Genomic DNA, 13755 nt, shown 5'->3' on the forward strand with positions numbered 1-13755 from the left:
CCGCTCCGTGTGCGCGCCCGGGCCGCGGAGCCGCGGAGCCTCGGGCCGTGCTGCGCCGCGCTGCGCGGGGGCTCCGCGCGGTAGCGCGGGCGGTGCAGTGGGGAATAGCGCGATTGAACAGGTTGGGATGCGCGTGGAGTGCGCGGGTTGCTGGGCACCCCAGTTTTCTGGCCCTGACATAGGGCTGTGCGTCAAGACCGGGCTTTTTCTTAATGCTTTAGCATAACTGCTGCTGGAAGTATTGGTTCCTAATGCTGTAAGATACTTCCCAGGAAGCCGCGTTGCTGCCTGCCTGCCCTAGGGTTGTAGGGTGTCCTAGAGCGGCCAAAAATACCAGGGCATTCACTTGTTTTTCTCCAGCCCCGTTCACGGTTTAAGGAGGTTCATACGCATGGGAAAAATAGCAGAACTTTTCTTTCTGTTAACAGGAATATGGAAAAGATGAGGTAGTTTTGAGTATCCTTACAGTTCTAAAGGTGATTGCATCTCTCAAAACTGGTGTTTTCATAGGCTGCGGGGGCAGTGACCCTTGATTTAAATCACTTTATTCATAAAGTTTTCAAAGGGCTGACAGTTTCTTGGGTCAACTTTTTAACTCTCTAGTATATTTTTGCTTTTTCATGTGTAATTTATTTGAAATCTGTCAGCATAAAAACTGCCTTTTTATTATTTTCTGGATGTACTGTCTAAATCTGCCATAAGAGCGTTTATTCTTTTGTTTGCTTTTAGTGGACGCAGGATTCTGTGTACTTTTGCAAAAATAATTCAGATTATAGAGTTAAATAGTTTTTAAGTGACAGGCCATTTGTAAGTTTACAAAGTAATATTTAGTCCATGGTCCAAGAAACAGTGGGTAATTTATTTATTTATTTATTTATTTTCTTTTCCTGCAGGGCAGGTGACATTTAAAAAAATCTGTGTTGTTCAATTAAGTACACTGTATTTTTCAAGAATCAGGCTGTAATAAACAAGTGATATTATTAGTTACTTTTTTTTTCTTCCTACACTCTGAGTCCCTTGAATAATTGCAGTGTTCCACAACACAAAGGCTTTATATTTTTGTGAATACAAAATGATTCAACGGGATTAAACAAGTAATTTGTTCTGAATAAAAGGAAAAGAAATCAAATGACAAACAACTGAAACTTTAGCCATTCTCAATTGTATTTTTCACTAGCTTTACTCCATAAGTAAACAAGTTTCAAAATACAGTTTTTGTATTCATACAAAATAGTCTGTGCTCAGGGTACTCTTATTTTCGTTTTATGAAAATATGCTTAATTATTGGTGTACTGTCTGAAATCAATAGAAAGAATTCCACAGGCTTGTCTGGGCTGTAAGGTTTAATTCCAGGAACTTTTCCATTATGTTACTCCTTCATATAAACACACTTTTCTGGTGTGGCTGACTGGGGTTTATATTCATAAACTTCCAGGAGACGAAGCAGTAGACCTCACTGGATTCATTCCATGCTTTTCCCCTAAAGAGAAGGATTCAATTTAGTAACCTAGCATGAACATTTGTGGAATCTGTGTCATATTTTTGGAATGGGGAAGCGCAGGCACTCTTGAGTTTCGTGTAGCCTGTCATGTTCTGATGTGCTATATTTTCATGCCATATCTATGGAGCTGTACTTTTAAAAAGCTAATATAGAAGTGCTTGAGATTAAAAATACTGTGCTGTAATGTACATATGTTTGTTTGCTTGTTTTTATGTGAGAATTGGCAGAAATTGCAGTTCTTCTCCATCTGAATCTAATAGTGCTTTTTGATTGGAACTTTCACTGCTAGTCAAGTCTGATGTAATAAAAGTGACTTATTAAAAGGTGATAGTCATTTGATTTTTGTAATGTGCAGGTATCTCCTAAGCTCCCAGAATTCTTGGTATGTATAACATTGTGCATTTGTATCTTTATATACAGGCACAGAACAGTTCTGAAGTATCTGAGGATGGATAAAGACTTCCGCTACTACTTCCAGCACCCATGGTCTCGCTTAGTTGTGGCTTACTTAGTGATCTTCTTTAACTTTTTAATATTTGCTGAAGATCCAGTATCTCACAGTCAAACAGAAGCCAATGTTATTGTTGTTGGTAATTGTTTCTCATTTGTAACAAATAAATACCCTGAAGGAGGAGGCTGGAGATTTCTGAAGGTGCTTCTATGGCTGCTTGCCGTTCTCACAGGACTGATAGCTGGGAAATTTCTGTTCCATCAGCGTCTATTTGGTAAGTTATATGATGCGCCTACTGACATCTTAATAATGGCTTTGTGACTTCTGCATTAAACTTTCTGCTCATTGCAGTGTTTTAAATTTTGCCATAAATCAATTCAAATGTTTAGACCTGTATAAAATGCGATACATCAAAGCTCACATCGTTGTGGAAATTAATGCCATGTGTAAGCATAACTAACAATGATTTCAGTCAAAAAAGGCTAAAAACAGTGAAAGCTGATGTGTTTGAAATAATTGAGAAGTCAGTGATTTTCAATATCATAAAAATACAGATGCTTTGCATCTTCAAAGGGTAGGAAAGGGCAGTGACACTAAATGTCTTGTCAAAAATCACATAAATGGAAGCAGAGGCACTAAGTATGGGAGCTGGGAAAAGAATAATTGGATTTAAATGTTTTCCTTTTTTGTTGGAGAGTGCTAGGAGATACAGAATTGCTCTGGTTTCTTTGATGTTGTCTTTTTGTTTAGAGCTTTTGCGCCCAAACAGGGACAGCTTTTGCTGAGGGAGTAAGGTTACCACCATCAGCTGTCCACCACTTTCATTTACTACATGAAGGCATAAGCTCCTGGTGAAGAAGCTACTGAACTGCCGTAGTTTGCAATTATTGGAAATACTAGTTGTTTCTTTCACTGCAAAGATCTCCGAGCGTTGACACTACAGTTGCTTTACTTGACTGTTATAACTAATGCAGATTGGTGTTGCCACAGAGCACTGTCATTGCTCACTGAATGCATTATATGAGTAAACAGATGATTCCTGTTTCTAATGCAGCCTGCTAAATCCTTGGTACCCTTTTAATGAGTGTTCATTTTTAGAAAAATAAAAATTATCCATTGTGTTCCTAATATGATATTTCAAGCACATATAAACCTATTGGCTGTGCAGGTTTCCAACCACAGTAACCTTTGTGGTATGGCTGCTGTGATCTGCACCTTGGCAGCTATTGTACGTAGTTTTAATAGAATTGTGATAAGGAACTCGCATATGAAAACAGCAGTACTACAGTAGCAGGTTCTCTCTGTCTCCTAATGCAAGAACAAGTCAATGAAATGGAAAGGTTAGGAAAAAGAAAAATGATAAAAGCAAATACTTTTATACACAAGATGTAGCTAAACTGGGGAACTTATTGCCTGTGGAATGACCCTGGAATGAATACTGGGTCTGAGAACTTAAGGTGAAAAGGATTGTAAATATATAAATATACAAAAATATCTACCATTGTCTTAATTGAGTCATTGTTTTAGAGAGTCTAGTAAATGTTGTATCCTAGGGTTCAAGGCTATCTCTAAGTTTTAGATATAAGTAGAAAACATGGAAAAGATTACCTCACTCGTGCCAGGTGCAAGGTTTGCACCATTCTTTGAAGCATCTGACTCCAGGTGTGTCAAATACATGCTGCTGATCTGCATGGACTAGTGCTGTATTCTTAAACTGATAGAGCTGCAAGATGGATCATTACTGGAACATCTCTGAGCACATGAGTGATTGGCTATTTCCTTCATTTGCCTCATTCTATTAAGATAGAAGGAAAACCGGTATCAAGTGTTTCAGAAGATAAGCCATATTATGAGACTTCTCTTAATATAGGCTTCTCCTGAAGCACTGATTCTGAAAAATAGTTGAGCATCTTGATGGCTATTCAATGGAACAGGATCTCTGTGGTCAATGATGTGGCTAATTCTGTCCTTGGGGGACAAACATCAGTGTTTCTGAAATAAAGATCTGATCATACAGATATCATACAAAGGAGGAATCAGTGTTGGGAGGAAGCTAGCAGGCAAGAGATTCCTACCTTTCCTACCTCTGACAGCAGTGCTGGTTTAGGAATATTTACGGTGAGGGTCTGAGTTAGCAATTGAACGTAGATACAATCTGATCTGCGGGTAGTTGCTGCAAGTTCAGTTTTGTGGCAAGTTAAGGCAGTGTAAATCTGCCCCAGTCCTGCTCTCCTAACGTCAGCCACGTGGGTTTGGTGCCTTCCTGGAGCCAGCGCTGATGTTAGTGTGACTGAGCAATGAGCCAGCACAGGGAGCTGATCCCATGCAAAACGAATGCTTCTGCTGTCTACTGAGGCAGTTGCTTGAGTCATTGATGCAATGGCCAGGGACCGTGCAGCCAAGAGAGCCGGGGGCGCTGGCAGCCCGAGCTTATGTTGGTGCGAGCTGCTGGGGAGCTGCACCCACACAGTGTGTCAGTGCAAACATGCTATTGCTTGTGATACAGTGAGACCAGATGGTGGTCTGTGTGACTGTGCTGCTGCTGATGTGGCCACGCTAGCTGTGACTGAGCTAGTGATAGCGGTGGCGTGGAGGGGACAATGATGTGGGCTTCAGAGCAGACTTGCAATGTGAGCGTGTCCCTAAGTGTCTTTTTGTACAGCTCATGCTGAATTTTTCCTGCCAGTTATTTGCCACTATTTTTATGTCTTGCTTTACCTGCATTAGTATGGTTATGATTATTTGTTAAACAAGTTTCCTTCTGTTTTGTTATACCTCCTGTAAATAGAGAATGATCTACTGCCTAGAAATCTCTCCTTTTATTGAGATCCTCCAGTATGCCCTCTGGATCTTCTAACATCGAGCACTTTTTAAATTCACACTTTTATTGTTTTTAATTTCCCTAGTCTATGTTTTTAAATAGCTGCTTTTTCTGCCATCTTTTCTATTTAATCTTATTTTTTTCATGGATGATTGTATGGAACCATTTTCTTTTTTTCCTCCTTGTTTACTTCTGTTTCTCTGCTAGGTTCTGTTTGTGGAGGGAATTGTAACGGGTTGTTCCTTGGGGCCTGTGCATAACTTCCTGCAGTCAGGAAGCCAAATAACCCCGGTCTGACTCCCCGTGTCAGATCTTGGCTCAGAGGGTATGCTGCAAATTGAAATTGAGAAGGATTAGTCTGCACATCTCACTTTAGATGAAGAGCAGTGAAAGGGATTTTCTTTCCCTATGTCTTTCCGTCTCTTTCCTCCTTCCTCTTCTGTATTTCTTCTTGCTGATCTGGCACGTAAGCTAGAAAAGTAGTGTAGCTAGAACTACATTGTAATATAGTTTACCATCTGTGACAGACAATGTCTGACAGTCTTGACTGGCATGAGCTATAAAAATAATAGAATTAAGTTTAAGCATGTTATGTTTCTAAAAGGTGGAAAGAGAGACGGCCTCTAAGCATTATTGAGGCTTCGTCTCTCTGAGTTTATAGAGAGATAAGAGAGTAGGTAAACTATATTGTTGAAAACAAGAAATCTTGAGTCTAGAGAGCATGGTGAAATGTTTTCAGTTGGTAATTCATTGCAACCTTTGAACAGTAACCTCCTCAGGGACTTCTTCAAGACATCACTAACAACTTCAAAGATTAGAAAGCAAATACATTTCTTGCTATTCAGTCAAGAAATAACATTACATTTGATAAACATCTCCAGTGATAAATATTTCCAATGAAAACAGTGTTTATCTAGTACATTCTTCATATCTTTGCAGCATATGGTCAGAACAAATGGAATTTTAAAATTGCCTTTTGGCTGTTATCCACTATATTCTTTTGATTCATCACTGAGCGTATTTTGTATTTAGTTAGCTACTGTGTTCTGCCATGCTTTTTATTTTGCACTGGAAAATGAAAGGTCGTAGATGAATACTGGAAGTTTGGGAAAATAAAAAAATAAAGATAAGTACCCTTCCATTTTTTTTGTTCCATATACGGGAGTTATTTGAGGCAGGAGAAAACTGTATCTTCTTAGATACAGAAAACTGTATCTCACTTAGTGAGAGATTTCTTGATTTTGTTTTCTGCTTTTTTAAAAGCGGAAACAGCTTACAAACTGACTCTATTAGATGACACTGTGCATTCAAAAAAACGCATTTAAGTCTTCAATACTAATTTAAAAGAAATTTCTGAATAAGCTCTTGCACATTTTTCATATTTCTCTGGAGCACTTTCTGAAAAAGTAGTGGAGGACTGAGTTCATTTAAAAAGTGTATGTTTTAATTGGCACCTTCTCAGCTTATGTACATTTGCAGTTCTGTACTCCAGCCTCAGGCCAAAATTCTGAGTTCAGTGGGAATGTTTTGGCCCAAAATTCACACTGTGCGTTTTGCGTCTGTTTGTATAAATCTGATCTATCATGTTAATTTAAAATAGTCTTACGTTTGAATAGATTTTTAGCAGTCTGAAAGACAGTTGCTCTTCTTAAAATGGACAGTATAGTTGGAAAAGGTAATATCATAATTTTTTTTCAGTTCAACATGTTTGTTTTGACCAATATGTAATAATCCTTAGTTTATGCTGCATATTAAATATCTCAGTTTTTAAAAGCAAGTACACTACAAAACACACATGTATCTACCTGCACATTTTTCTGTTTCTAATGATTATAAAGACATATTAAAATCTGATTAAAAGTTTGTTGTTACAGAGACTGGATTTTATTCAATTGCTAATGAGTGTGCATAGATTTATAATTTGAAGTTCCTTTCTAAATGACATGGATGGAAAGTAAATGCTTAAAATGTCATAACAAATGGTGGGAAACAATATGTTTAGAAATAGAGCCATGTTTTTTAAAACTGGGAAACAGTCATAATACTGCAAGCAAATCAGAGTAGATGAATAAATGTTGAGGTTAATGGATTGCTCTACTATAAATGCCCACAGTATGCAGTTTGTTTAGAATTAAATGATAACCTAAACTTCATAGACACTGGAGGGAATAAATAAAACAGTCATTGTAGGAATTGCAGTGAGCTGTGGGCCGATGCTGATGTTGCAGATTTTTAACTGGACAGTAGTGCCATGCTAGGAACTATTTTATGACAGTCAGTTTCAAACAAAACACCCACTGCAGCCCCGTTGTCTCAAAACAGCTTTTTGTCAAACATCTTTTCTGGAAGGCTCTAAAAGATATTACAAACCTATAAACAGACTCCTCACCATCTGCTTTTATGTTGAAAGTTAAAGTATATAACAACTTTTGCAATCTGCATACGTTCAGTGCTTAAGGAAATTAGGCGAAATGGAATTTAGTCAGGATGATAATGTACTAAATATGAGTAAAGTGAATCTGTTAGGCAGCTAACAGACAGAATAAATTCATAAAATAGTCCTTTTAATATGAAAATTTTGAAATATTAAGGGTCATATTGGTGTAAAACTTGGGCTGTGGTTTGACAGAATGAAGTGCTTGGTGGCAATAATAGGCTGGGGTATGGTTGCTAGTGTTGCTGTGGCATATCGCTTCCTCAGTGGTGTTAGCATGTGGCACACAGATCTAATGAAGAAGGCGGTCTGGTTTGCCAAAAAAAAAAAAAAGTGATAGGATTTTTGCATGGTAATTTTTCATCCAGATTGTTTCCTGTTCTGGTTTGTGATAGTAGTTTATATGAACAGTTGTGCTACCATCTGTAGGAACAAGTGATGGGTGTATGGCAATACTTGCATAAATTCTAACCTGACTGATAGAGTATATTCTTTTCCTGTGTCAGTTCTGTATCTTACATTACAGTAAGACCTGTCACTAAATACCCAGCAACTTTGCTGAGTTTTTTCATTTCCATTGATGACTTCAATCTAATAGAAAGCAACTTGTGATAGTGAGTGGGTAAAAAAATACCATCTTCAAGAGCCTGTTCAGTATGAGTTTCAGTAGCAAGTTAATGCTGTTGAAGACATTCAAAGTCTACTGTGATTGCTTCAATTCACCTCTTTTGTTTCCCATAGAGTGTTGAAGCAATACAATAAGATTATTTTGGTTCTACAAAATGTATGCCAAGGGGCTAATCTAACCGTTAGCTAATAATAACGCACAAATGACTGTGAGCAAGCATTTTCAAAAGCCAGAATCATCAACAAGAAACAAAAAACCAAGAAACTTACTGCCAGCCACTGAATGAGTACAGGCTCATCACATTCCAGCTCTGGTGCATAGCCAGTAATAAGATGTCAGTTTGAACTTCACATCATTCACCAAATGACCTTTGAAACAAATAAAAAGCATGTAAGTGACCTCCCGATTTCTTCTTTTACTTTAGTATTTTTAGAAGTGCATCTTCTGCTTCCTCTCATATAAGGCTCAATGAGATTTCCATTGTCTGCGCTTAGCTTTAATTACAGAATCCGTCTGGTATCAGGTTACTTGTAGGTTGTAAATTATAGAGTTTAATTGGAGAGGCAAAGACAGTAGCTACAAAAAATTACGCTCTTTTCAGTGGAAGCTTTAATTCCACTGAGACACATTTCCCATTTCTGAAGCAGCAGCAAGAAACTGTGGAAAGAGCTCCATGTGTCAGATTATCCATAATGGGAAGGCTCTAGAGAATATTTAGCATCCAGTGACTGAAAACTAAAAGTAGTTTCATTGCTACTTAATATTGATATGTCAACCCTGTGTTTTGATCTCTTTGACATGACTTTCAGATTTTTTTTCCATTTGAGACTGGAAGTGAGGTTGAAATGATGCTTCCCATTCAGCAAGAGTAACACGGAGCCTTTTCTTTGAAGAGAGAATAAAAAGAGATTCCGTGATTGGGCAAATTAAAAATTGGCCTGGGGCAACACTGTGCACTAATAACGAGAGTAGGAACTCCTATATATTTGTAACTCAGAGGCTTACATCTTAGTTCCCTGATTTCTTCTACAGAAACAGAAGAGTGCTTTTTTCTAGCAAGAGTAACCATATGGGTGTAAGGCAGGTATAACCTAGCACAGGGGCAACTTTCTTCCATTCCTTATTACATACAGCAGGGAGATGGAGGCAGGGTTCGAGTGGATGACCACCTCGCTGTGTGCTGCATGGAGAGACCTGAGGAGAACTTGCTCTCCATAGTCATGCTGTGCCCCTAAAGGTCCCCTTAGACTGTCAGAGTGGCATGTAGGTTCTTCATGTACCTGACAACGTTTTGTTTTCTGTGATCTTACTGGGACTCCAAATTAGCCAGTGCGACTGCCTTAGTTTCTCAAGTTATATATTGCATATTTTTGAAAATGAAAAAGAACGTTGTTGTGGGCTTTTGAAAACTCTAAATACATTCTCATGATTTAAGAACTATTTAGTAAATAGTAAGTGTGGTTTATGCGTTTCTTAAAGATATTTTTCGTATGGAAAAATGGAAAAAATTGCAAATGTACTTACTAACCAAAGTGACGTTTGAAGAGGAGAGACCAGTATTTGTCCTGTATGGGACAGGAAGGGAAGTAACAGTGTTTCCTGAGGGGATTACTGAGGCAGACAAAGGACATAACTCATTTCTGATGTTGAAAAAAAGTTTTCTACTTTCTTATTTCTCTCTTTTTTTTCAGAAGGGGCAATGTCCCATTCCCCGCAGCATAGCCCCTGGCAGGGGAATGGCAGAAACAGCAGAGACATTTCTGCTTTAAGGATTCAGACTGGTGGCTCCAGGTAGCAAAGGATTTTCCTTGGGGCAGACTTGAAAGCAGCAGAGCCACAGGGCAAGGTGAACTGAGATATGAACATTAAGCATCATTGTAAGAAATAGTGATCCCATGAAGCTTTTACAAACAAAGGATTTTTAATCCAGATTGTTTTCTAAGCTTGATTCAGATAAAGCACTATACTTTCCTTTGTTTTCTAGGTAAGGTGAAATGTTCTTATGCATCTATCATGTTTTACTCCAGAGACAGCTCCATTTTAGTAGTAAGCTGAGTGAATTCCACCATATATCATGTAAATACCTTTTAGGATTGCTCTGACACTTAATCCACAAATAGCCCTTATTTATTATTGCCAATTTATGATAGTTATGGTTCCTGGGTGCCAATATGAAGGCTTAGTTGGAACTGACTTTTGCTTTGTGAAGTCACTGGCAGTTGTGCCAGAGCCCAGTCTGAGTAGCACAACATAGAAGGTGTTTGAGAGCAAGACTCTTCTTTTCAAATTTCCATGTGAAAAATGCTGATGATAATGTAATGATGGTTATGATGGTAATTTAATGATAACAATGGTAATTAGAAAAACTGATGATTTCCTGTTTGACATTAAATATCCAAACACATTTCAAATGTGAAAAGTGATGCTTCCCTTATGCTCAGCAAAGCAGAAGCTTAAGATATCTGAGATTATATATGCAAACAAGAGGTAGAAAAATGATTTGTTAAGACATCAGTTAAATATTTCAAACTACAACCATGATTTCAATTTTTCACATTGCCTCATTTTCCTGTTCCACTTCTGACACAGTAATTCCTGTCTTTGTCTTATACAATTGATCACCTGGATTATCAATTGTTTATTATTCCAATCTATAAGACTTCAGAGCATTAAAAACTTTGTGTTGAACCAGTGATGCTTCCAGCTCAATATTCCGTCTGACTGTGGCCCAACATGGATGCTGAGGTAAGGGTGTAAGAATAGGGAAGACTGTAATGATACCTCCCAGAATAGTTTCCCAGCCTCCAGCAATTTGTTTGGCGTTTAAACAAAAATATGCCTATTTTTAGATATCTTTGACAGGCATTCTGAAGACAAATAATAAAGCTAACAGTAGTCTTCGTCCTTGTCTATCTGTTACTAAGAAGCAACTCCTTCACAAATTTTCTCATGTTCTTATAAACTCTAGTATTTATCAAATCCTTCTTCCTCCTACTTCTGTTAAGATAATGGGAAACTGGTTAGTTTTGGCCACCTCACTAAAGGTCAGGAAAACTGAAATGTTTCAGAATGAATTGTCACTTAGCTGAAAAGAGGCAGATTCTTCTACTGAGGTCTTCCTCTCTTTTAAATTGCCTTGAATTCATCTTTCATCTGCAACACTGGGGTATGATCTTTCAAAGTGGACAGCTCCTTAAGGCTTTGTAGGTTCACTTATGCACATGCTAAATAGTGTTTTCTGTTTCTGGAACACTGATGAAATGTGCATCTACTAAGAAAAACACTTCTATTTATGCTAAAGCAAAGAAGAAACTAAATCTGTACAAGATCCAGTGAGAGTCAAACATACTAAACAAAGAATGAAAATGAGATATCATGGTAGAGTGGTTGTGAAGAGATCAGGCGGGGTTGCAAAAACTGTTTCTGGAGAGTCACAGCAGCAATGGTATTTAATTTTAGTTTATTTGAGAGAAAGGAAACAAGGCCTAAAACTTGAGACATCCCAGTTTTAATTAACAATAAAACACAAATATCCTAGCTCTCTTGCTATTCTGTGACAATGTAGATTCATAGGTTAAGTGACAAAAATTATAGATCTTAATTCACTCCTGACAGTGTAATTTGTTGGAATTTCACGAGTTATAGAAAGTGAAGAATATATTAATATGTAATATTTTACATGGAACTTCTGTGGAGTTCCTGATCCAGAGAATTTATGGCTTAGTACAGCATTCAGTTCTGTATCACTTTCATATAGCAAGGGAAAACATAAAATCTATTTGAATGGTTTTCCTCATACCTTCCACTCTGCTTGATGAGCTTCTTCCTGATACATGCCAGCTAGGATTACTTTGAAATGGTTTGGGTCCATGCTTATATCCTGTGCACCTCCTATCTGTGGCAGCGAAAGATGAAACGGTTTTTATCTAAATTAGAGGTCACTTCTGTAGGACCTGTGTAAATTCAGAGAGTAAAACAGGAGTACTACTGTCCTGAGCATGTCTACAGATTTCCATCGCTTACACTGTGGATAAAGAAGGCAAACTATCTGTGTTTCTCATTGCTGTACTAGTGGCATACATCAAAACAGATATAGACATCATAGTCTATTCAGTCAAAGGGACCATACTGCAACACTGCTGTCTGCAGTGTGGGGTTGACCCATAACATACCTGAAAATGTCTTACCAAAGCACTCTAGCAACACCCATGAACACAGGACATCCTGTTTGTATCAAGCATTACAATACTGTGATACATTTGGTGCAAAAGTCTCATTTGGTAGTGTGTCCTGGGCACTAATCCATGCGTTTTTAGTACTTCTGTTTCTACCTGTACTACACAAGTTCTTTCCCGTAGATCAGTTATTCCAGACAAAACTTTACCCCTAGAAAAGTTATTCCATTTGCTCAAGACTAAAGGTTCTTCACTCACTTTCTACTGTGGGTATTGTGAATGTTGCATTGGAAATCAGATTGATGCCTGATACAATTCCATTAGAAAGTCAAAGACCAAGATCAAGAATTCACACGTTACTTGCTTTGTGGTATATTCAATCCCTCTTTTTTGTTTTTATATTTACAAAACTTATTCCTAAGGAGACATGAACCTTTGTGTCATAAAGCCATCTTTTGCCACATCTTCATGTTGAGGAAGCAAATTAAGTCTGTTCTAGCTGTTTAGTTGGTGTGGCATGTTATGGGAAGGTGACATCCTTCAAAGGCCACTCCCCCAGAGAGTGAAGAGCATGCATATATTGAGTATGTCAAGATCACTTAGGTGTCTTTGGTGCTATTGAAAGGCACTGCTCATTTTGTTGCTGAATAACTGACATTCCTTTATAACTATCTAGACCTTTTAAGGAGTCTATCATTTTGTGATCGTTATGAATGCCTCAAGACAGCATTTACAGTTATTTTTCCTCACCACCATACGAGATGTATTGAATTTAGTCTAGCAAGGTATTCCTAAAATAAATACTTCTTCAACATGAGCTGAAGACCTTTTTCACTTTATTGGAAAGGTTTGATTCCTTACTCTGAGAGATTTGTTGGAAAAGGGTTGTCTTCTGAAAGGGCTGGAAATACTCAGCAGCAATACTGAGAAAGAGCTGCATAACCTCAAGGAAACAAGAGTGCCATGTACCATTTTCTGTGCCTATTCTTTGTTAAGACAGTAGCATTTCAAGATGGGGAGTTCTTTTCTGACTGTTTGAAGATTAAGATGCTGTGCACTATCATGCTGCATATAAAGCATTCTAGGCCTCAAAGCTGTATCATCGACATGCCGTTATGAATTTTTCTTTCATTTAGTCCCTGAGGTCCAGAACTGTTTAAGTTATTCTCCATCTAAAAGTTGGATGGATGAGCCTCTGGGATGGAATGCTTTTCTGTAGCACAATCCCCAGGGAGCAGCCTTTTATCAGATTAACATATAGAGGTGTATGAAAAGGCTTTCTTCCTGAGCAGCTTACCAGCACCATTCTCCTTTGATTATTTCGGTTTTGATCGTCTAGACCTGTCTGGTGAATCAAAGTGTATTTGAGTAGCCTCTAAGTTCAGTTAGGTTGTCTCTTGCAACAGCTTCTGCAAAGTGCTCCAGCTGAGGGTTATACTGTTTGCTTCCTTTGCGATGCCAAAACCTGGGAAGGCTTCATGCATGTCTCCTCACCAGCAGGAGGCTTCTCCCTGGCAGCTGACCTTAGTTTCTAATGATTTAAAGATTCACTGTTTGACTTCCTTTATCATGGAAGTCACCTTTATGGTGACTTTATGGTGATCTTGCAGTGAAACTGGCCCTTAGAGTGGCTATTTCTAAGCTAAAGGAGCTGATGAAATACAGGCTCTAAGTAAGTCCAAATATTGTATTCTGTTACTATTAGACTTTTTCTGAAGTTTTTAGCTAAAAGAGAGTTAGAATCT

General features: G+C 38.1%; 1 protein-coding gene across 1 annotated transcript in view; it reads left to right on the forward strand.

Annotated features, from left to right (window-relative positions):
- Positions 1-1946: 1946 nt before the first annotated feature.
- Positions 1947-13755, forward strand: part of LOC112976397 (transmembrane protein 117) — a 146092-nt gene continuing 134283 nt past the window's right edge. The window contains exon 1 of the mRNA XM_026087590.1: positions 1947-2226. Coding sequence (XP_025943375.1) covers positions 1950-2226 — 277 coding nt within the window. The 5' untranslated portion in view covers positions 1947-1949. The remainder of the gene's footprint in view (positions 2227-13755) is intronic.

The sequence above is a fragment of the Apteryx rowi genome, unplaced genomic scaffold (assembly GCF_003343035.1).
Source record: "Apteryx rowi isolate R43461 unplaced genomic scaffold, aptRow1 scaffold_721, whole genome shotgun sequence".
Taxonomy (NCBI): Eukaryota; Metazoa; Chordata; class Aves; order Apterygiformes; family Apterygidae; genus Apteryx; species Apteryx rowi.